Source organism: Nyctibius grandis, chromosome 3 (assembly GCF_013368605.1).
Source record: "Nyctibius grandis isolate bNycGra1 chromosome 3, bNycGra1.pri, whole genome shotgun sequence".
In the NCBI taxonomy this organism is placed as follows: domain Eukaryota; kingdom Metazoa; phylum Chordata; class Aves; order Nyctibiiformes; family Nyctibiidae; genus Nyctibius; species Nyctibius grandis.
The window spans coordinates 114793576-114814251 of NC_090660.1; the positions used below are offsets into that span (position 1 = coordinate 114793576).

General features: G+C 56.4%; 2 protein-coding genes across 3 annotated transcripts in view; one reads left to right on the plus strand and one right to left on the minus strand.

The window, feature by feature from the left end:
- Positions 1–16737, minus strand: part of BOP1 (BOP1 ribosomal biogenesis factor) — a 72045-nt gene extending 55308 nt beyond the window's left edge. The window contains exons 1-2 of the mRNA XM_068395738.1: positions 16510–16737; positions 16002–16166 (exon numbers count right to left, since the gene is read on the minus strand). Coding sequence (XP_068251839.1) covers positions 16002–16166; positions 16510–16518 — 174 coding nt within the window. The 5' untranslated portion in view covers positions 16519–16737. The remainder of the gene's footprint in view (positions 1–16001; positions 16167–16509) is intronic.
- A 509-nt stretch (positions 16738–17246) lies between these two features.
- The window catches only part of HSF1 (heat shock transcription factor 1), a 73072-nt gene continuing 69642 nt past the window's right edge, over positions 17247–20676 (plus strand). For both annotated transcript variants that reach the window (XM_068395739.1, XM_068395740.1), the window contains exon 1: positions 17247–17457. In XM_068395739.1, the coding sequence (XP_068251840.1) occupies positions 17332–17457 (126 nt within the window). In that variant the 5' untranslated portion in view covers positions 17247–17331. The remainder of the gene's footprint in view (positions 17458–20676) is intronic.

Sequence of the window (20676 nt, forward strand, 5' to 3'; positions counted from 1 at the left end):
ATCAACCAGGTTGGAAGAGACCTCAGGGATCATCGAGTCCAACCATTGCCCTCACACCACCATGGCAACTAGACCAGGGCACTAAGTGCCATGGCCAGGCTTTTCTTAAACCCCTCCACAGATGGTGACTCCACCACCTCCCTGGGCAGCCCCTTCCAATGGCTAATGACCCTTGCTGAGAAGAAATGCTTCCTCATGTCCAACCTGACCCTCCCCTGGCCAAGCTTGAGGCTGTGTCCTCTTGTCCTAGCGCTGGTTGCCTGGGAGAAGAGGCCGACTCCCACTGCGCTACACCCTCCCTTCAGGTAGTTGTAGACTGCACTAAGGTCACCTCTGAGCCTCCTCTTCTCCAGTCCCACTCAAAGCAAAGCCTTCAACATTAGACCAGGATGCTCAGGACCTCGTCTGGTCAAGTTTTGAGTGTTTCCAAGGGTGGAGATTGCGCCACCTCCCTGGGCCCTGTTCTGGGGCTGCACAACTCCTGTGGGCAAGAACACTCCTTACGTTCAACCAGAATTTTCCTTGCTGCGCCTCATCCCCATTGCCTCCCGTCCCACCCGTAGGCATCCTGAGAGCCTGGCCCCACCTCCTCCGCACCCCTCACAGCTGCAGACAGTATTGGGTCCCCCTTTGTCCCTTCTCCTGGCTGAAGGAGCCAGCTCGCAGACCCTCTTGTGTCCCATGCTCCAGCCCCGACCATCTCGGTGCCCTCCATCAGACTCATTCCTGTCCCTGTATTGTACTGGGGAGCCTCAGACTGGACCCCGAGGATGGGTCTCAAGTGCCAAAGAGAGGTGAAGGACCCCATCCCTGGCCCTGCCAGATGTGATCCTGCCAGTGCAGCCCCAGATGTGGTCGGTCAGTGTTGCTCAGGACACCTGCGGACTCCCAGGCTGTCCCCAGGACCCCCAGGTCCTCTCCTCCAGAGCTGCTCCAGCCCCTCCCTGCCTGCCCTGCTGCACTGGGTTATTCTGTCCCAGGTTCAGGACTTCACATTCTCCATCCTTGAACTTCACAAGGTGCCCGGCAGCCCTTTCCTCCAGCCTGTCAAGGTCTCTCTGAATGGCAGATCTGCCCTCCAGCAGATCCCCAGTAGATCCTGCTCTCTCAGGGACAGACCCAGCAGCACCATTCTCTCTGTCTGGCAGGACAAGTACACGGGGGTTTCTGTACCACGACGCTACCCCAAGGACAGCCTTTTCCCAGCACTGAACTTCAGCAAAGGTCCTGCCTACCAACGGGCTCCACCACGTCTGCACTCAGGACTCCAGAGCTGCTGGACAAAGTGTTTGAGACTGGGTAAAGCACACGACCATCTCAAAGTTACTGTTGGGTTTCGAAGTAAATGGGCACATTTGGAGGCACTTGGAAGCTCTTTGGAAGGGATCTGGGCAGAGAACAGGGCAGGAACAGGCTGCAGCCACGACCCCCGAGGTGGCAACGTCACCGTGATGAAGAGACTCCCACCATCACACGTACCACACTAGATCACAGAATCCCAGACTGGTTTGCGGTGGAAGGGACCTTAAAGCCCATCCAGTTCCAACCCCCTGCCACGGGCAGGGACACCTTCCACCAGAGCAGGTTGCTCCAAGCCCCATCCAACGTGGCCTTGAACCCTGCCAGAGAGGGGGCAGCCACAGCTTCTCTGGGCAACCCGGGCCAGATGCATCCAACTGATGTTACCCCTCAGGAGGGGTGGGACCGACCTCACCTACAGGGAGCTGGATGCAGCCCCTGTCGCTTGGGTTATTCATGATTTCTTTCCATGCCAGAACCCGCAGCGGGCAGGACACACGGGCCACGTGTTCTGCTCCTGTCAGAGGGACAACCCACGGGGCATGACTTGGGCAGGAATTAATTCCCTCCTCAGACAGGGGTAACCAGACAGCACCGAACATCAGACTTCGCCCACTCGCTGACCTGCTGTGTGGGTGCCGAATAGGCTACAGATCCTTCCCTGGAAAAGAGATTCTCTCTCCCCCCACTCACCACTCGGAGCGGGGGTAGGGGGAGAACGGGGACCCTGGCTAGATCGGGTTTACGGGAGGATTCAGTGAAATAATCGGAAAAACAGCCCCAGAAAACGTCCCTCGCGGGAGCAGTAAAATCCTCACAGTGTGTGATCACCTTCTGCTGTACGCACACACCAGCGCAGCTCCCCCGAGCCGCGGGGAGAGGGATGGGAGAGAGCCTGGAAAATACTGGGCTGGCAAGAGGATGAGATTACTGCAAAAACAAAAGGCTTTATTAAAAAATTTTTAAAAAGGGAGATTGGAGATAAGTTTTTTTCCAGGCTTTTGGCGCTACGATGGCTTTGGACTTGAGTTTCCACCTTTCCCTCATTTCCCCCCTCTCTCCACTGCCATAATGAGACTGGAGAAGGATCCTGCGCTGTGAATCTGCGCTGCTGGTGCTACAAGCTGCCAACGTCCTTGAGAGCAAAGGCTGTGCCAGGAGGTGGCACAGTCACCCCAGCACTCCTGCTCTTCCCCCAGTGATGCTCAGCCTCCCAGTCCACCCAGTCAGGGAGAAAAACAGAGGCCCACAGGCTCCCCGGGTGCTGAGGCTACTCTGAGAGCTGGCACCAGCCAGGATCTTGCCCAGATTTCTTGCAAGAGATTCAACCTGGCTGGCACGTCTGCAAACCAGACTCCGGTGTCTGGGGATTAGGCACATCTATCAGCAGGCTCAAACCCTTCAAGAAAGCTCTGGAAGGAAGAAAGATCCCAGCTAGGACATCAATCACACCCCCAGCACCCTATAACGTCTGACTGAAGCCCACCTGGGGAAACTGGGCGCACTCACTGAACGCTGAAACCATTTACCCTGAAAAAAAAGTCTGTCTGAAGCAGACAGGGCTTGAAGGGGGCTTCGGGGTAAGCAGGAGGCACCAGGGGCAGAGGGGCCAGCGGACCTGCTGGCATCTGAAACACCTCTCTGCATCTTCCAGGGACATTTACACCTCGATGTACCCAGCTGTGGGGACAAAGCCCTCGTGTATCGGCGGGGCAGGCAGGGACAGGTAGGTCCCCCCAGCTTCGCCCAGGGATATGGCCCAAGCTCCGCACAGTGCACAGGGGCTCGTTCCACCAGAGGGCGGCAAGCGACGCCGGACACGCCGCAGAACCCCCCAAAACTGCCCTGCCGGCACCCCCACCACAGCTGCTGCTGCCAGGGCTCGGGGATGAGGACCTCCTGGTCCCCCCGGGCATCTGGGGCTAGTGGGGATCCAGAAGTTGGCACCCCCAGACGTCGGCTCAGAGGGGAGTCGGGCAGCGCTGAGCGTCACCGACAGCCATCGCCGAACCCCATTTCTGGCAGGTTTGGTCGCTGAAGGGGAGAGCTGGGGCAGTTGGTAGGTCTCAACAGCACAGACAGGAGTGGAGAACAAGTTAATGAGGGGGATAAGGGAAGACAGACTGAAGCCTCCCACACCAGTGAGACCTGTAACCTCCTCCTGCCCAAACCCAGCCCCTGCTCCCCACGTGCGGGTCAGCTGGGGTTCCTCTATCCCAAACTCCAACAGTAAATTCAACAGAGAGTTCAGAGGAACTAGAAAAAAGGATTAATCTAAACTAAACCACAAACTGGACAGGAAAAAAGGAGAGGGAGAATACCTCAGGTGAGGCACATCCTCAGAACGCTCCACTTCCCACCATCAAAAAGGCACACGGGATGGCAGGCAAACAACGCTGGGTCAGACACACGCCACGCTGCCGAGCTGCACGAGCCTCTCCATGCCATGGCCAGGCCGAGAGAACAGCCTTGGAGCACAGGCAGAGCCGGCTCTCCCCAGGGATGCTGCAACAAGCACATCACGTACCTGACCGCAGAGACAGCCAGCAAAGGTCATAGACTCATGGAATGGTTTGGGTGGGAAGGGACCTTAAAGCCCATCCAGTCCCAACCCTCTGCCACGGGCAGGGACACCTTCCACCAGACCAGGTTGCTCCCAGCCCCATCCAACCTGGCCTTGAACACTGCCAGGGAGGGGGCAGCCACAGCTGCTCTGGGCAACCTGGGCCAGGCTCTCACCACCCTCACACCAAAGAATTTCTTCCTCACATCTCATCTCAATCTCCCCTCTCTCAGTTTAAAACCGTTCCCCCTCGTCCTGTCACTCCACGCCCTTGTCAAAAGCCCCTCTCCCGCTTTCCTGTAGCCCCTTCAGGCACTGGAAGGTGCTAGAAGGTCTCCCCACAGCCTTCTCTTCTCCAGGCTGAACAGCCCCAGCTCTCTCAGCCTGTCTCCAGAGCAGAGGGGCTCCAGCCCTCGGAGCATCTCCGTGGCCTCCTCTGGACTCGCTCCAACAGCTCCGTGTCCTTCTTCTGTTGGGCCCCAGAGCTGGACGCAGCACTGCAGGGGGGTCCCCCGAGAGCGAAGCAGAGGGGCAGAATCCCCCCCCTCGCCCTGCTGGCCACGCTGCTGGGGATGCAGCCCAGGACACGGGTGGCTTTCTGGGCTGCCAGCGCATGGTGCCAGCTCATGGTGAGCTTCTCATCACCATCACCCCCAAGTCCTTCTCCTCAGGGCTGCTCTCAACCCATTTTCCTAAGGAGAGGCAACATCTTTAGTTACAAATCAGAGAAAGGAAATAAGCTTTCAGGAACACAAGCCCCTCAGGTGTGAAAGAGAAGCAGAACTGACAAAGGCTTGTCCATCCCAAAGCTCTTCCACATCCTCCAGCTAGATAAATGGGTGTAATAAAAGACATCACCTCTGCCTACACCAGTCCTGCTTATTGCCTTAAGCTATCGCTGCTGTGACATCCAGACTAGACAGCCGAGGGAAGACCAGCCAGGCAGACCATGTAGCAGCTGCCTGGACTAGTTGAGTCGCTAAGGGAAGCATCCCCCACTGCATTTGCTAGTCAGTAGAAGAAGCATCAGAGCACTTTAATGGCCGAGTTAAGATCCTCCTTTTCCTCCCAGGATCCCAGAATCAATGAGGTTGGCAGAGCCCTCTGGGCTCATCGAGTCCAACCATGGCCCTGACACCACCATGGCAACTAGACCAGGGCACTAAGTGCCATGGCCAGGCTTTTCTTAAACCCCTCCAGAGATGGGGACTCCACCACCTCCCTGGGCAGCCCCTTCCAATGGCTAATGACCCTTGCTGAGAAGAAATGCTTCCTAATGTCCAACCTGAACCTCCCCTGGTGAAGGTTGAGACTGTGTCCTCTTGTCCTAGCGCTGGTTGCCCGGGAGAAGAGGCCGACTCCCACTTCACTACAACCTCCCTTCAGGTTCCCCAAACCAAGGACCACTGGAAGCTGGATTAAAACATCCGTAGCTCCTTCCGTTCCCTTTCCCCTAAGCAAAAGCTGCTCACCTCCCACCGTAAAGCTCTCAAAAGTGCTCCCACGCAGTTCCTCGGTTGTGGAGAAAAGATCAGACACTCCTGGCTTGCAATTTTCCAGCAGGAAGGGAGAAAGGTCACAGAATCACAGAATCAACCAGGTTGGAAGAGCCCTCTGGGATCATCGAGTCTAACCATTGCCCTCACACCACCATGGCAACTAGACCAGGCCACTAAGTGCCATGGCCAGGCTTTTCTTCAACCCCTCCAGAGATGGGGACTCCACCACCTCCCTGGGCAGCCCCTTCCAGTGGCTAATGAGCCTTGCTGAGAAGAAATGCTTCCTAATGTCCAACCTGACCCTCCCGTGGCCAAGCTTGAGGCTGTGTCCTCTTGTCCTGTCGCTGGTTGCCTGGGAGAAGAGGCCAACTCCCACCCCACTACAACCTCCCTTCAGGTAGTTGTAGACTGCACTAAGGTCACCTCTGAGCCTCCTCTTCTCCAGGCTAAACACCCCCAGCTCCCTCAGCCGTTCCTCGGAGGTCAGACCCTCCAGACCCTTCCCCAGCTTGGTCGCCCTCCTCTGGACTTGCTCCAACACCTCAACATCTCTCTTGAAGTGCGGGGCCCAGCGATCCCCAGCTGCAGCGGAGCAGAAGTTCCTCGGTGGAGCTGCAGAGGCAGGGAAGCTGGAGGAAGGGACGCACCAGCTGGGTGCTGCTGCTGCAAAGACCAAGTTGGGTTACGAGAAGCTGAATAGGTGAGGGGGAGGATGGGCAGCAGCAAGACCTGATGTGCCATCAGGGCTGAAGCAAATGGGTACAGACCCTAACGTGGAAGCAGCCCTAGAGCAGATGGGCTGGGGAGCTGTGGCAAGAGCACAGGCTTATGTGAGCCAAAGTAATTGTCCCTCATGTTCAGCAGAGGGGCTGCGAGGCTCCTCTCTCAGAGTTACCCGACACTGGGACGTGCCCACAAGTAGGGAGAGAATCTTGCACGTCGGTGCCAAGCCCAGGCCTGGCTAAGATCGTACGGTCAAGGTGGGGAAAAGCAAGCAACCGACACGCACACATCATAACTCTGCCTCTGCTAAAGTGAGATGGTTCTTGGACCTCTTGTTGTCAGTTGCTCTGCTCACCCTGTGAGGCAAAACAACTAAATCCTCAGTTCTACACATGGAAAAATGATACGTCAAGGAGCAGCAGTGCTCCAGCTTGGGCTGGGAACAGGACTCCCAAGCCCTGGGAGCTGCAGCGTACTCGTGTGGGCTGTTCTCTGCGACCTGTCCTCCTCCACCTCCCCTCAACACACGTAAACACCATCCTGCAGCAGCTCCAGCTGTTCCAGCACCTCCACACCAATTGATTTAGGGACAAACACTAAGATGAAGCCACTTAATTCCTTCAGCTGAGTAGGGTCTCGTGTCCTGAGAAGCCTGTCAGAGCAGCGAAGCCTAGGGGCAGTTTAAGGGCTTAAAACACACGTTTACCTCATCAGCTGTTGAGTTTTAAGAGGTTTCCATTCTCAGGCAGCTTCTTGCAAGCAACAAGATGCAAGACAGCAGCACCTCAAGCAATCGCAGCCCACTGCTAAGGGAATGTATGTGCACACCTCAAGTTTGAGCTGTAAGAAGGTCCAAAGCAACGCCTTCCTAACAAGAGCAGTAAAGCGGCGCCTGCCAGGGCCAGGACCTGCTCAGCCAGCCTCGGAGAACCACAACTCCACAACCAAGTCACTGCAAGCAGCTGGTGAACAGCAGCCCCTGGAACATGCCTGCTGCTGGGAGCCCAGGAGGAGCTCACGTGGATCCTCTCTGTAGGACAAAACGAGTGATGTTGGGTCAACACTTGTAGGACAAGAGGACACAGCCCCTCAAGCTTGGCCAGGGGAGGGTCAGGTTGGACATGAGGAAGCATTTCTTCTCAGCAAGGGTCATTAGCCATTGGAAGGGGCTGCCCAGGGAGGTGGTGGAGTCACCATCTCTGGAGGCGTTTAAGACAAGACTGGCCATGGCACTTAGTGCCCTGGTCTAGTTGCCATGGTGGTGTCAGGGCAATGGTTGGACTCGATGAGCCCAGAGGGCTCTTCCAACCTCATTGATTCTGTTCCATCTCACGGGGCTGACAGAACTGCTGACAGCACAAAGAGCTGAAGCCTGACGTCAACGCCGGGCTGGGCGCAGCAGGCTGGGGACGCTGAGATCTGCTGCCCTCCTGGTGTGGTGACTTAGCAAGGCACCACAGGCATGCCAGGCACCAAGAAGCAGCACTTCCACTGCTGCCATGAGCTGCTGCTAGCACATACAGTGGCTTCCTTCCTTCCATGACTCCTGGAAACATGTCCCAGGGGACAACAGGCAAGAAGACTCTGCAGAAATTGGGCCACCATAAAAGAATTTGTCAGCTGTTTTTCTGTTTCAGACTGGTGTGGCAAATACAAGTACAAATTCATAGAATCACACAATCCCAGACTGGTTTGGGTTGGAAGGGACCTTAAAGCCCATCCAGTCCCAACCCCCTGCCACGGGCAGGGACACCTTCCACCACACCACGTTGCTCCCAGCCCCATCCAACCTGCCCTTGAACACTGCCAGGGAGGGGGCAGCCACAGCTTCTCTGGGCAACCTGGGCCAGGCTCTCACCACCCTCACAGCAAAGAATTGCTTCCTCACATCTCATCTCCATCTCCCCTCTTGCACTTTAAAACCGTTCCCCCTTGTCCTGTCACTCCAGATCCTTGTAAAAAGCCCCTCTCCCGCTTTCCTGGAGCCCCTTCAGGCACTGGAAGGTGCTAGAAGGTCTCCCCGCAGCCTTCTCTTCTCCAGGCTGAACAGCCCCAGCTCTCTCAGCCTGTCTCCAGAGCAGAGGGGCTCCAGCCCTCGGAGCATCTCCGTGGCCTCCTCTGGACTCGCTCCAACAGCTCCGTGTCCTTCTTGTGTTGGGGGCCCCAGAGCTGGACGCAGCACTGCAGGGGGGTCTCCCGAGAGCGGAGCAGAGGGGCAGAATCCCCTCCCTCGCCCTGCTGGCCACGCTGCTGGGGATGCAGCCCAGGACACGGGTGGCTTTGAGCTGCCAGTGCACAAAATTAAGCCGGAAGAGAGGAGAAAAAGCGATAGAGGGCTAGAGAGAAGAACTGAACCGAGGGGCTCCTCGGCCCACACGTGCTCTTGCTGATGAGAACACATCAAACGGTTGTGGTCCTGCTGCTGCGGCTGCGCGGTGCTGAGCTGAAGGCAGCGTGGAGCCACCGAGAAGAAGAAAAATGAGCCCAGGTTCACCGACAGGCGCTGGCGGAGAAGCAGAGAGGAGCTGGATACGGTGCTGCAGCCAAGAGCCCTGCGAGGCTGCTCTGAGCTGTGCATCTGCACAGACAGGAGCAAGACAAGGTCTGCGGGTGCCATCCCTGCGGGAAGGGAAGGGTCACGCAGCCCTCCGTGCCCCGCGGCACCGGTCGTGCCTCCCCTACAGCCGGACCAGGACGGATTTACTCAGTGCCACAGCAGGGACTCTCCGGCAGAGCAGCGCTGAAGGGGCTTCCTGGATTATAAAAGCAGAAAATAAACATTTCAGCCTGGCCTTCAACTGCAGGCCACCGGGCTGATCCCCAGGGGCTCCGAGAGCAGCGTCGGCCGGCTCAGCTCAGCACCGGGGCTGCCAAGGAAGAAAGCACAGCTTGTCAGAACGCTGGAAGTCATTAAGAGGAAATCTAATCCGACAAGGACAGCCTAATATTTACACAGCCCTGCGAGCTAGAGAGGCACTAAGAACGGGCTTTGCAATCTGCTGACAGGCAGGTGGTGGAAGCTGTGGCCTTTCTCGCTCCCGGATCCCGAAGGGAGCTGGGACAGCACAACTCAGTTCAGCACCTCGCTGTTCAGACAGGATTAACACTTCTCCCCAGGCTGAGACACCAGCGCTGGCTCGCAGGTCAGTACCTCTCTCTCTTCTGTCCTCAAGGGAGGCTGCCTTTACTCCTCTGCGGGCTTTTTCAAGCCCCAAAGACAAGACTTCTTCCATTCCAACTTCCTAAAAGCATCTTCTTGGGGAAGAGCTGCAGATAACTACCAGGATGGTGAGAAGGAGCACAGCTCTGGAGAGGCACCTCACCATCCCACCACCATCTATGCTTGAACATGTCCTAAGCTGGTGTTTCACCATCTCCAGAGTCGTCAGTCTTCCCATCACTGGTCAAACACAAGAGCCACAAACTGGGATACCCCACAAGATAAAAATACCAGCCTCCAGCAAGAGTATTTCAAACACCAAAACGTTCAGAGAGCATTAACACCCCCCCATATCTGAAGGGTTTCTCGCTTGCCAGAGCCACCACTTCCACGGATGGAGCAGGAAAGACAAAGCCCAGACCAGCCAAAGAGCATCGGCTTTGCCACGGCACCCTCCGAATCACGGGCTTTCACCAAAAGAATATCACAGGCTTTATAGAAGCAGCAAGAGACCATGATTAAAGGAGTCAGTTGGCAGAAGAGCACCACAAGCCTTCTCTGTGAGGTGCGACATTAGCAGTGTCCTCTGCCTGTGGGTCAGAGCTCCCAGCTCTTCCCGGAGCCCCAGGCAGGCCTCTCCAGGAGGACCATGGTGCTGAGTCTACAGAAAAGCTCTGGCAACCTGAGCAAGCGAGGCTCCTTGCTGTCTGGTCGCTCAGCAGGAAACCTCAGAGTAATCACAGAACATCTGCAAGCTTCCCTTCCCTTCTCCATCCACACGGCAGCCTCTCCACGAGCTCCCTGATGCTCTCCACGTTTCTCTGGCAGAGCAGGAGACCCTCCAGTCGATTCCCAAGTGCTGTACGCGTTCAGCTGATGCGTGTAGCTCTCCCGCGCGTAGTCCAGAAGCCTCTGGAAGAAGTAGCTTGGGAAACCTCCCCGACCTAGATTAATTAATCTCCCTCTGTACTCGGCACTGGTGAGGCTGCACCTCGAATCCTGGGGGCAGTTTTGGGCCCCTCACGACAAGCAAGACCTTGAGGTGCTGGAGCGAGTCCAGAGAAGGGCAACGGGGCTGGGGAAGGGTCTGGAGCACAAGTGTGATGGGAGCGGCTGAGGGACCTGGGGGGGTTTAGTCTGGAGAAAAGGAGGCTGAGGGGAGACCTTCTGGCCTCAAGTTGTGCCAGGGGAGGGTTAGGTTGGAGATCAGGGACAATTTCTTCATGGAAAGGGTTGTCAAGCGCTGGCACAGGCTGCCCAGGGCAGTGGTGGAGTCCCCATCCCTGGGGGGATTTAAAAGCCATGTAGATGTGGTGCTGAGGGACACGGGTCAGTGGTGGCCTTGGCAGTGCTGGGATAACGGCTGGACTCTGATCTTCAAGGTCCTTTCCAACCAAAATGATTTTGTGATCCTATGATTCTAATTTGCTGGACAGCCAGAAGATACCAAAAGTAAGAGGCCCAGGACATGCCCAGACCCCTCCGAAAGCCCTCCAGAGCCTGGCTCGAGTGACGTGCACAGTGACAGGCCATTCCCAGAGAACAAAGGCATCTTTAACATCAAGGCTGAAAATCCGACGGGGAGGAGCAGGAGCCTTATAGAATCATAGAATTGTTTTGGTTGGAAAGGATCATCGAGTCCAACCATTACCCTGGCACTGCCAAGGCCACCACTGACCCATGTCCCTCAGCACCACATCTACACGGCTTTTAAATCCCCCCAGGGATGGGGACTCCACCACTGCCCTGGGCAGCCTGTGCCAGCGCTTGACAACCCTTTCCAGGAAGAAATTGTCCCTGATCTCCAATCTAACCCTCCCCTGGCACAACTTGAGGCCGGTTCCTCTCGTCCTGTCGCTTGTTCCCTGGGAGAAGAGACCGACCCCCCTCGCTACACCCTCCTTTCAGGCAGTTGTAGGGAGCGAGAAGGTCTCCCCTCAGCCTCCTTTTCTCCAGCTAAACCCCCCCAGGTCCCTGAGCTGCTCCCCATCACACTTGTGCTCCAGGCACCACCTCCGGTGTCCACACTGCCGGCAAGGCACAAGTGATGTTGGAGCAAACTGGCATTAGTCTAACAGCAGGTTCAAAGCAAATTTCCACGCGATAGAATGAGGTCTTCAGTTTTGAACAACAAGGACAGCAGGAGAGCCACCCAGGCCAGCATGAGCGCACTCAGCAAAACACGCAAGAGAACTGTAAAAATCAGGGCTGGGTCTCTAAGAAGGGCCAAGCTGATCTAGCACCTCTGCTGCTGCACCTCCCACCTTCCTCTTGCCGCTCTGTGTGCCAGCTCAGCTCCTGACACACTCCCCAGGGAGTCGATTCAACCTGCTCACCTCGCAGAAGCAAAACGACCTCAGCAGGAGAAGAGACAGCGACAGCTCTCGGTCACCCCGACGAGGTGACCTGGCTCAAGGAAGCATCTTCTGGGATGGAGCAGAACGAGGAGGAGAGGACAAGGCTCGAGACGGGAATCATCCAGGTGTTGAAATTTGCAACATATTTTAAGCTTGGGGCTAAAAATCAATTAGATTTCCAAGAACAAGCCAAAGGCAGAAGAGACTGGCCTCCAGAGATCCCTGCTGGTCAGAGATACCCGTGCACAGGCAGACCACAGATCACCACTCAGCAATGCTCCCAGAAGTGCCACAGTCACCACACCAACCTACCAGACAAAGAAGACATCTAAGAAGCCACTATAAAATTTCAGGGAAGCATTAAAATCCCCCCAAAGGAGCAGGGACGAGTGCCCTTCCAAAAATGCTGCTGACAGAGGTGCAAGTTAAACTGTTCCCTCTCTCACCAGGGTTAAACCCCCCCAAGGTCTCCCTGCAGCATTTTAGGGGCACAGCCCTGGGTAGCAGCGTCCTCTGTTCCCTTACAGGGACTGTAGCTTGGAGGAGATCCTAACGAGCAGCCAAAGCAGGGTCAAGGCCACAGACCAACGAGCTGGCACAAGCTAATATCACAAATACCAGCTCAAGTGAGAGCGAGGTCTTGTGGGCAGATCCTCCCATTGCTCCCAGGGCAGAGAAAACCACGGTGTGGCCACTTCCAACTCACAGCAGGTCTCAGCTTCTTACCCATCACACTAACAGCAGCTCTGGCACTTGACAAGCCCTTAGACGCAGCCACAGGTACCCACAGTCAATCCTCAATCTCGTAAACATCACAAAAAATAACCCCCCAGCAGGTTTTGCCATCACAACCCATCCAAGTAAAATTTTAGCAGGCATTTAATAATGTTTTCATAACAAACTCCTAGTAAATTAAGCAGATTTGCCTACTGGAGAGCTGATGAAGAGAAAGCAAATGTTTTAAGAGTCTGCAATTAATGGATCATAATTTGAGAAATCTCATTCAAAATTACACACACCCATGCAAGGCAAACAAACAGCTCTCCAACGCTAGCAAGGGAAATATTTCCTAAGCTGGTTCTCTTCATTCTTGCCCCAAAGCTGTAAGTCCATTTTCAAACGGACTCTCACGACAAGCAAGACCTTGAGGTGCTGGAGCGAGTCCAGAGAAGGGTAACGGGGCTGGGGAAGGGTCTGGAGCACAAGTGTGATGGGGAGCGGCTGAGGGAGCTGGGGGGGTTTAGCCTGGAGAAAAGGAGGCTGAGGGGAGACCTTCTCGCTCCCTACAACTGCCTGAAAGGAGGGTGTAGCGAGGGGGGTCGGTCTCTTCTCCCAGGTAACAAGTGACAGGACGAGAGGAACCGGCCTCAAGTTGTGCCAGGGGAGGGTTAGATTGGAGATCAGGGACAATTTCTTCCTGGAAAGGGTTGTCAAGCGCTGGCACAGGCTGCCCAGGGCAGTGGTGGAGTCCCCATCCCTGGGGGGATTTCAAAGCCGTGTAGATGTGGTGCTGAGGGCCATGGGTTAGTGGTGGCCTTGGCAGTGCTGGGGTAACGGGTGGACTCAATGACCTTAAAGGTCCTTCCCAACCAAAACCATTCTCTGATTCTATGGAATACGACAGTATTACACCAACAGCATCAGTGTACCATGTGCCTGCCACGGCCACTGGAGACCCAGCAGCTCTCCCTGGCAGAGGAGGGCAACTGAGCGCCCCGATGACAGACCCAGCTCAGACAGAGCTGTCCTATGAGCATTCATTCCCCATACCCCGTGTGTAGCTCAATTTTCTTCTCCGAAGCTTCCCACCCACAAAGCAGCAAGCACAGTTCCAGAGCTACGAGCAGAAGCGGGACACTGTGTAGAGCAACGGCCAAGGAAAGACTCGAGATGACTTTTAAGGACACATGCTCCTGGGAAACTCTTTCTTAATAATTTATCTCTGCTCTCCCCAAGTTCTCGAGCAGTTTTGGTACCACAGAAAATTCTAAATTGCACACATCATCAAAACCACTGAATCAGGAGGCTGCAGGTCACTATGCAGGGCTCACACCTCCATCAGAAAGCGTTTAGGGACGCTGCAAATCCAAAGGGACAGAGGCACAGACAGCAGATTTACTTCCTTGCAGGACTACAGAGAAAAAGAGGGTTTGAACAGCCCAAACTTCTGTTAAACTCTGCCCTGGGGAAGTGATGCCCTCACAAGGAGGTATCCTGGGGTGCGTGAGGAAGAGTGTGGGCAGCAGGTCGAGGGAGGTTCTCCTGCCCCTCTACACAGCCCTGGTGAGGCCACAACTGGAGTAACTGTGTGCAGTTCTGGGCCCCCCAGTTCAAGAAAGATAAGGAACTACTGGAGAGAGTCCAGCGGAGGGTACGGAGATGGTCCGAGGGCTGGAGCATCTCTGCTGCGAGGAGAGGCTGAGGGAGCTGGGGCTGTTCAGCTGGAGAAGAGCAGACTGAGGGGGGATCTTATCAATCCTCACAGATACCTCAGGGGGGTGTCAAGGGGATGGGGCCAGACTCTTCTCAGTGGTGCCCAGCGCCAGGACAAGGGGCAACGGGCACAAACTGAGACACGGGAAGTTCCATCTGAATATGAGGAGGAACTTCTCTGAGGGTGCCAGAGCCCTGGCACAGGCTGCCCAGGGAGGGGGGAGTCTCCTTCTCTGGAGATATTCAAACCCGCCTGGACACGACCCTGTGCAACGTGCTCTGGGTGACCCTGCTTTGGCCGGGGTTGGACTGGGTGATCTCCAGAGGTCCCTTCCCACCCTTAACCATTCTGTGATTGTGTGGAGCGTTCCTTTTTTTCCAAACAGAAATCAACAGTCAAGTCAACAGCAGTCAAGTCAACTGCTCCGTTCCCTGCTCAGGACAGCTCTGGAGACTCTCTGCACACGCAGCCCAGCAGCCCACGGGGCTCCTGCGTGGCAGGAACGGCACCAGCTCCTCTCCTTCTGCTGCCGTTGCCTTTGCACCGCGAAGGCCCCAAAGGCAGAAGGCCGAGCAAGAAGGAAATCGTGAATCTGACTTCACTGAGACGTCGCTACAAACCAAGAGGTTATCCCTGCCCGGAGCAGCAGCCAGGCCACAAAAGGGACAGGCTGCACAGCAAAGGAAAGAGGGTTTGGGATCAAACCCCCTCCGTCTGACCCTCCTTGGCCTCTGCTGTTACCACAGGGGCTCTTTTTCAGGCTGTGGCACCTGCACAAAGCAGGTTGCAACGAGACACCGGTGGATCCCAGTATCCACAGATGTTTTCTTACAGACCTGCAGCATCACACACACTTGGATCGTGAATAAAAGGGTGAAGAATCAGGTGGGGTGGGCACAGAACCAGCCCCAGCTCTCAGACAGACAGACAGACGGATGCGCAGCGCGCTGGCAGTCAGTCCTGGCTCAAGCAAGTGTCCTGCTGCTTTTGCAGCTGCGTGGCAAAACAGAGCCGGGAGCCAACGCCGAGGAAAACAAACCCCCACCCACCAGCCAAAATGCCTGAGTGGTTTAGGGGACTAGTTGTTCTAAAAGCAAACAGAACTATAAAAAAGCCTCGCTTCTGCAGAGCCATTTCTGGGCATAATTTTTGTTTTAAAATCTACCTATGAGAGAGGCATCACTCCCATCACAACCCCAACACCGACTCCAGAAGCACAAACTGGCATAGAAGCTGTTTTCCTGGCGACAAGCAGCACTACAGCTCCGCCCCGTCACAAAGTGTCACCCAACTGTGCAGCGCAGGGTTTCCTCCTCGCTGACCCTGCGTGCTCAGACATCCCCGACTCCCAGGAGACTGGAGCATGGACACTCAGCCTGTGTCAACCTTCCCCAGCATCTCTGGGGCTTCTCGACTCAACACAGCTCAGATTCCTCACCCCAACCCCATATCGCACAGCCCAAGCCCTGATTTGTGTAACTAAAGAAAAACAGCTAAAAAAAAAATCATAATGTAGGTACTTCAGAGGTCTGAACGAGACTCCTCTTTACAGACATTTTGCTATGGTTTATGCACAGGTTTGTTTTTGCTTTTTCTCCACAATTTACAAACGGGGGTCACTGATATCAGGCACGGAGGCACTGATGCCAGGCACGGGGGTCTCCTCACACCCGTTCCTGCTCCTCCAGGCACAAGTGGTGGCCGAAGAAGGGAAAACAGCACTTGGCTAGCACGGGTTTGCCTCTACAGGCCTTTATTTCGAGGGAGGCCCGGTGGGCTGCAGGCCAGGCCGGGACCCCCGCAGCCCCCTGCCCCAGCCGGGCCGCCCCGAGGCCGTGATAATCCGGGGAGGCGCCGGGCCTGGCCCCCCGCCCGCTGTCACGGCGCTTCCCGGCGGTCAGGGGGATCCCCCCAGCTCTCGGGGACCGGGAGGACCCGCGCTGCAGCGCGGCCGCTCAGCCCTTACGTGTGTCCGGGGGGGCGAGCTGCTGCCGGGGCCTTCCTCCGCCTCCTCCTCCTCTTCCTCCTCCTCCTCCCCCGCCGACGTGCTGTCGCTGCCGGAGTCCTCCAGCCCCGAGTACACGCTCTCCTCGCTGTCTGTCAGCTCCTCGCTCTCCCCGGCGGGACACGGCTGGAAGGGAACGGGGCGGGGGGCGGCTGTCAGGGCGGCGGCGGCCCCCGCTCACGGAGAGGCCGCAGGACCCGGCACGGGCCTCCCCCCTCCCAGGGTTCCAGGGCCCCGCCGGGACCGGGCCGGGCCTCCCCCCCCACGGGGTTCCAGGGCCCCGCCGGGACCGGGCCGGGCCTCCCCCCCACGGGCTTCCAGGGCCCCGCCGGGACCGGGCCGGGCCTTCCCCCCAACGGGGTTCCCGGGCCCCGCCGGGACCGGGCCGGGCCCCGCCGCCCCCCTCAGTAGGGCCACAGCGCCGTAACCATGGCAACGCCCCCCCCGCCGCTGCCGCACGCGCCCCGACCTGCTCCATGGCCCCGTCCCGCGGCTCCGCGTGCGCCGGCCCCGCCGCGCCCCACGTGCGTGCGGGTCAGAGGTCATGGCACCGCCCCCCGCCCCCACGGGCACCGCCTTTCCGCCTTCCGCCGCCCCTCCCACTCCCCAGTACCGCCCACACGCGGCTACCGGCGGAGGGGGAGGGGCACCGGGGAGGGGGGGCCGCGCTCCCCGGTGGGGGGGGGGGGGGAGTAACGGGGAGGGGTCAAAGGGGAGAGGTGATCCGGCGCGGCGCGCATGCGCACGAGCAGCAGGCCGTGTCTCGCGCGCTGGGAGCATGCGCATAGAGAAGCACAGGGAGACGCGCATGCGCACAGGCGGGCTGCCCGGCGGGGGCCGCGCACGTGCACCGGGCTCAGCCGGCGCGCCGGCAGAACGGCGCATGCGCACAGAGGGAAGGGCGGGAGGGGAGGGTGCTCGCTGAGGGGGCGCATGCGCAGAGCACCGCCCCGCCGCCGGCGGTGACGGCAGCGGGGGCGGGGGGCGTGTCCCCGGCGCGGGAGGGGGGCGGTGCCGCGCATGCGCCCTGCGGCGCCGCGCGGGGGGCTTGTCTCCCAAGATGGCGGCGGCCATGCTGGGCCCCGGGGGTTGCAGTGCGCAGGCAGCGGCCCGGCCCCGCGGCGGCGGCAGCCGGCGGCACTGAGCCCCGCGCCGCCCGCCCGCCTCGGCCCCGCCGCTAACGTTCCCCCCCACACCTGGCGGCGGTTTCCCGGAGGGGGCGCCGGCGCGCCGCGGCCTGCCCCGGGGCCTGTGGCTGGGCCCTCAGGGCGCACCGGCGGCGGCCGCCGCCATGGAGGGGCCTGGCGCGGCGGCGGTGGGCGCTGGCCCCGGCGGCAGTAACGTGCCCGCTTTCCTCACCAAGCTGTGGACCCTGGTGGAGGATCCCGACACCGACTCGCTCATCTGCTGGAGCCCGGTGAGTCCCGGTGAGGGGACGACGCGAGGCCCCGAGGCCTCGACCCAGGCGTGTCCGCGGCCTCCCCCGGGCTCCGGAGTGACTTTCCCAGCCGCGGGCCTGCGCCTCGTTCTTTACCGGTGTGTCACAACATCGTAGCGGGTCCCTGTGACTCTCTAGGCCTCGCGGTCGCTCTTACTCGCTCCCTAATTAGAGGTGCTGCCTCTTCCCCCAGTGGTTATCCCGCCACCTCATTACCCCAGCGCTGCGATACCTCAGGGGGAAATGAGCTACCCCGTGTACTCGAGGGTAAAATAAAACAGCGTCCAGACGCTCCTGTAACTGTTCCCATGGTAGGAGATGCTCCATGGCTTTTAGCCGTGTCATTATAACGGCTGTGGTGCAGCCTGTGCTGTTTCTGTGGCATGTTTCTATGGCTTGATTTGTGGTCGGAGCAGTCATGCAAAGCCCCTTTTCCCATCTTTTCTAGCCGCTTGGGGAAGTTTTGTCTGAAAGATCATAGTGTCTGTCACCAAATGCCGCAAGCTGTTTTTTGGAGGTGGTTACATCTATAGTGTTTACTTGAAATCAAAGGGAAGAAGTTTTCTTGCTGTTTGGGTCTTAACCTGGCAGTCCAGGCAGTTAAGTAGTAATAAGTTCTTGCAAATACTTGATTACTCTCTTCTGTATTGCCATATCACCTTGCCTCAACCACAGATCGGACGTTTGCTACCAAAACTACTGAGGGAAGAGAAATGCTGTAATATAGGTAAGAGCAAAAAAGGACTTGTCATACAGAGGTTTGGCTTCAGAGGGGCGGGAGGAGCTAAGACGAGTGGAACTGCTGTTCAGGATGATAAAACGTGAGAGATAAGGATGGAAATAAAAGCATAAACCCGCTGGGAATGTTTTTTCGTCACCCTTGGTGGTGGCTGCCCTCCACCCGCTCGAACTGTTTGCTTGTCTGGCTCGATGTGGCAGTAATGAGATGAAAGCCCTGCGCTGGCTGTTTGCTGCAGATAGTGCATCGCTCTTAACTTTGCAAGTCATCGCCTCTGAACGAATGCCCTGCACTAGAGCAAACAAAGATTTAACGCCTCGTGTTTAACAACTTTCTATTCCTTCTCGTGTTGCTGAAACACCGTGAGAAATTGCATTACAGGGCAGGGGAATGGCGTTACCCCGTGCTGTTGGGAACTGCAGCGCACAGGCAGGTCGCCTTCCTCCTGGGGGGTGGGTGTAAGAGGTTTTTTGGGGACGCTGGGAAAGCTTTGGGCCTCTGAATGCAGACAGACTCGCTGTCTGGGCGGTGTTTAAATTAAGCTGTGCCACTGGGAATATGGTGTGCTATCCGTGGAGTTAGTATCTACACGCAAATCAGCATGCTGTTGCAAAGAGGTATATATGCTTTGCTTATGTTGACAGGTAAAGAAAGTTGCCTACAGCTTTACATTTCTCCTTGCCCAAAAGATTTTTGCAAGTGCCCTGAGTGGAGAAGGAAAGAGGTGCTGGTGTTGAGGCTGGAGTTCCTGACCGCTCGCTTCCATCCCTTCCCAGTTGGCTGCCCCCTCTTCTTTGGGGTTATCGCTCATCGGGACTGGTTTGGTTTGTACCATGACTGGTACCAGCTGTATGAGCCCACCCTGGGGGCAAGGGAGCTGGTGCTGGGAGGTGAGAGTGACAAAGATGGGAGAGGGAGATTCATACACTGATTTTGCATCCAGTGAAGCCGTGTGCTGGATGAGGTCGCTTCGCAGTAGCTGTCCAGGTTCTTGGCCTCGTGCTTTGTTCACTGAGTGATAAACGGAGCAGCGGAGCTGGAGCGCTGAGCTTCAGCCCAGATCCAAACCTTATTCCAAAGCAACTTCGCCAGTCTCATATATAGATTTTTTTTTTTTAACTCTTGGTAGGTGGACAAATCTTCTAGGTCTTGGCAAGAGCTGAGGAGGCATGGACAGGATGGATAAAATTAAAATTTATTAAGTCTTCCATCCTGATGATCTTCGCTTCAGGAGCAGGGTTCTGCTTGTGTGGAACGACCGTGTCGGGCATCTGAGCTCCTTGTGATTCCTGGGGTTGAAAATCAATGTTCTGTGAGTCGATGGAATCTGTGAAAACCTGGGGAAAGGTTGGGTCTTCCCCTGAGTAGTTCTCTCACTTTTTTTTTCGTTAATACAGAGTGTGATACAGAAAGAAAGTAGTTGATTATCCTGCAGCTTACTCAGGTGATCAGTAGTTGATTATTCTCAGCTTACTGTGTTTAATTCCTTTTTAATTTGCTTTAGTAATAGATGGAAGATACAAGCTGTAGGAGTTCTGGAGTGTGGATCTCTAAGTGCTTGCAGTAAGGAGAAGGATCTTTTGTGTGTGTTTGAGGAGAAATCATCTCAGTAGAAAGCAGGAAAATAAACATAAGGGGGAGATAAAGCAGCAGAATAAACTTTGTAAAACATGTAACTTCTATTTTGACTTCTTTGAAGGTAAAGTCCTCAATTTTTTTGTGGTTCCTTGACACACTTTTTTTTTTAAATAACTTTCTCATCTTGGAAATGTTTCTTATCCCCACAGCTAACGTTAATGATTCAGATCACTGCCAGCCCCAAAGGCAGGGTGGCGTTTAGGTGTTGATCCTCTCCTCAGCATCAGCAGGTTTCTGTCCTGCGTCATCCATAAATCCCACCCTGTTTTCTCCCCACAACGACGGCGCGCAGGCCCAAACCCTAGAAGAATTTGAAAAGAGTTCAAGGAGGATGGATTGTTTTCTCATAAAGACACGGCGTCTGGATATAATTTCTGCCCTCAAAAGTACCAATAGTGCTGTTTGCTGATAGGAGTTTGTTAGGGAAAGTTGGTGTTGTCTGGCTTAGACTTTTGTCCAAGCGTGTGAGGTGGCATCTCGTCTCCCTGGGCCTCAGTCTGACGTGGGACAGCGCGTCTTGTTAGCTCTGCAGCAGATTTCTCTGTTGAAACATCCAAAGTGAAGTATATTTGGGATACAAATAATATGATTAATTGAAGATTAGTTTATTTGTGACATTATTTGCACCGGTACAGATTGGGGGCTGATCTACCGGAGAGCAGCTCTGCAGAGAAGGACCTGGGGGTTCTGAGGGACACCAAGTTCCCCACGAGCCAACAATGTGCCCTTGGGGCCAGGAAGGCCAATGGTGTCCTGGGGTGCGTGAGGAAGAGTGTGGGCAGCAGGTGGAGGGAGGTTCTCCTGCCCCTCTACACGGCCCT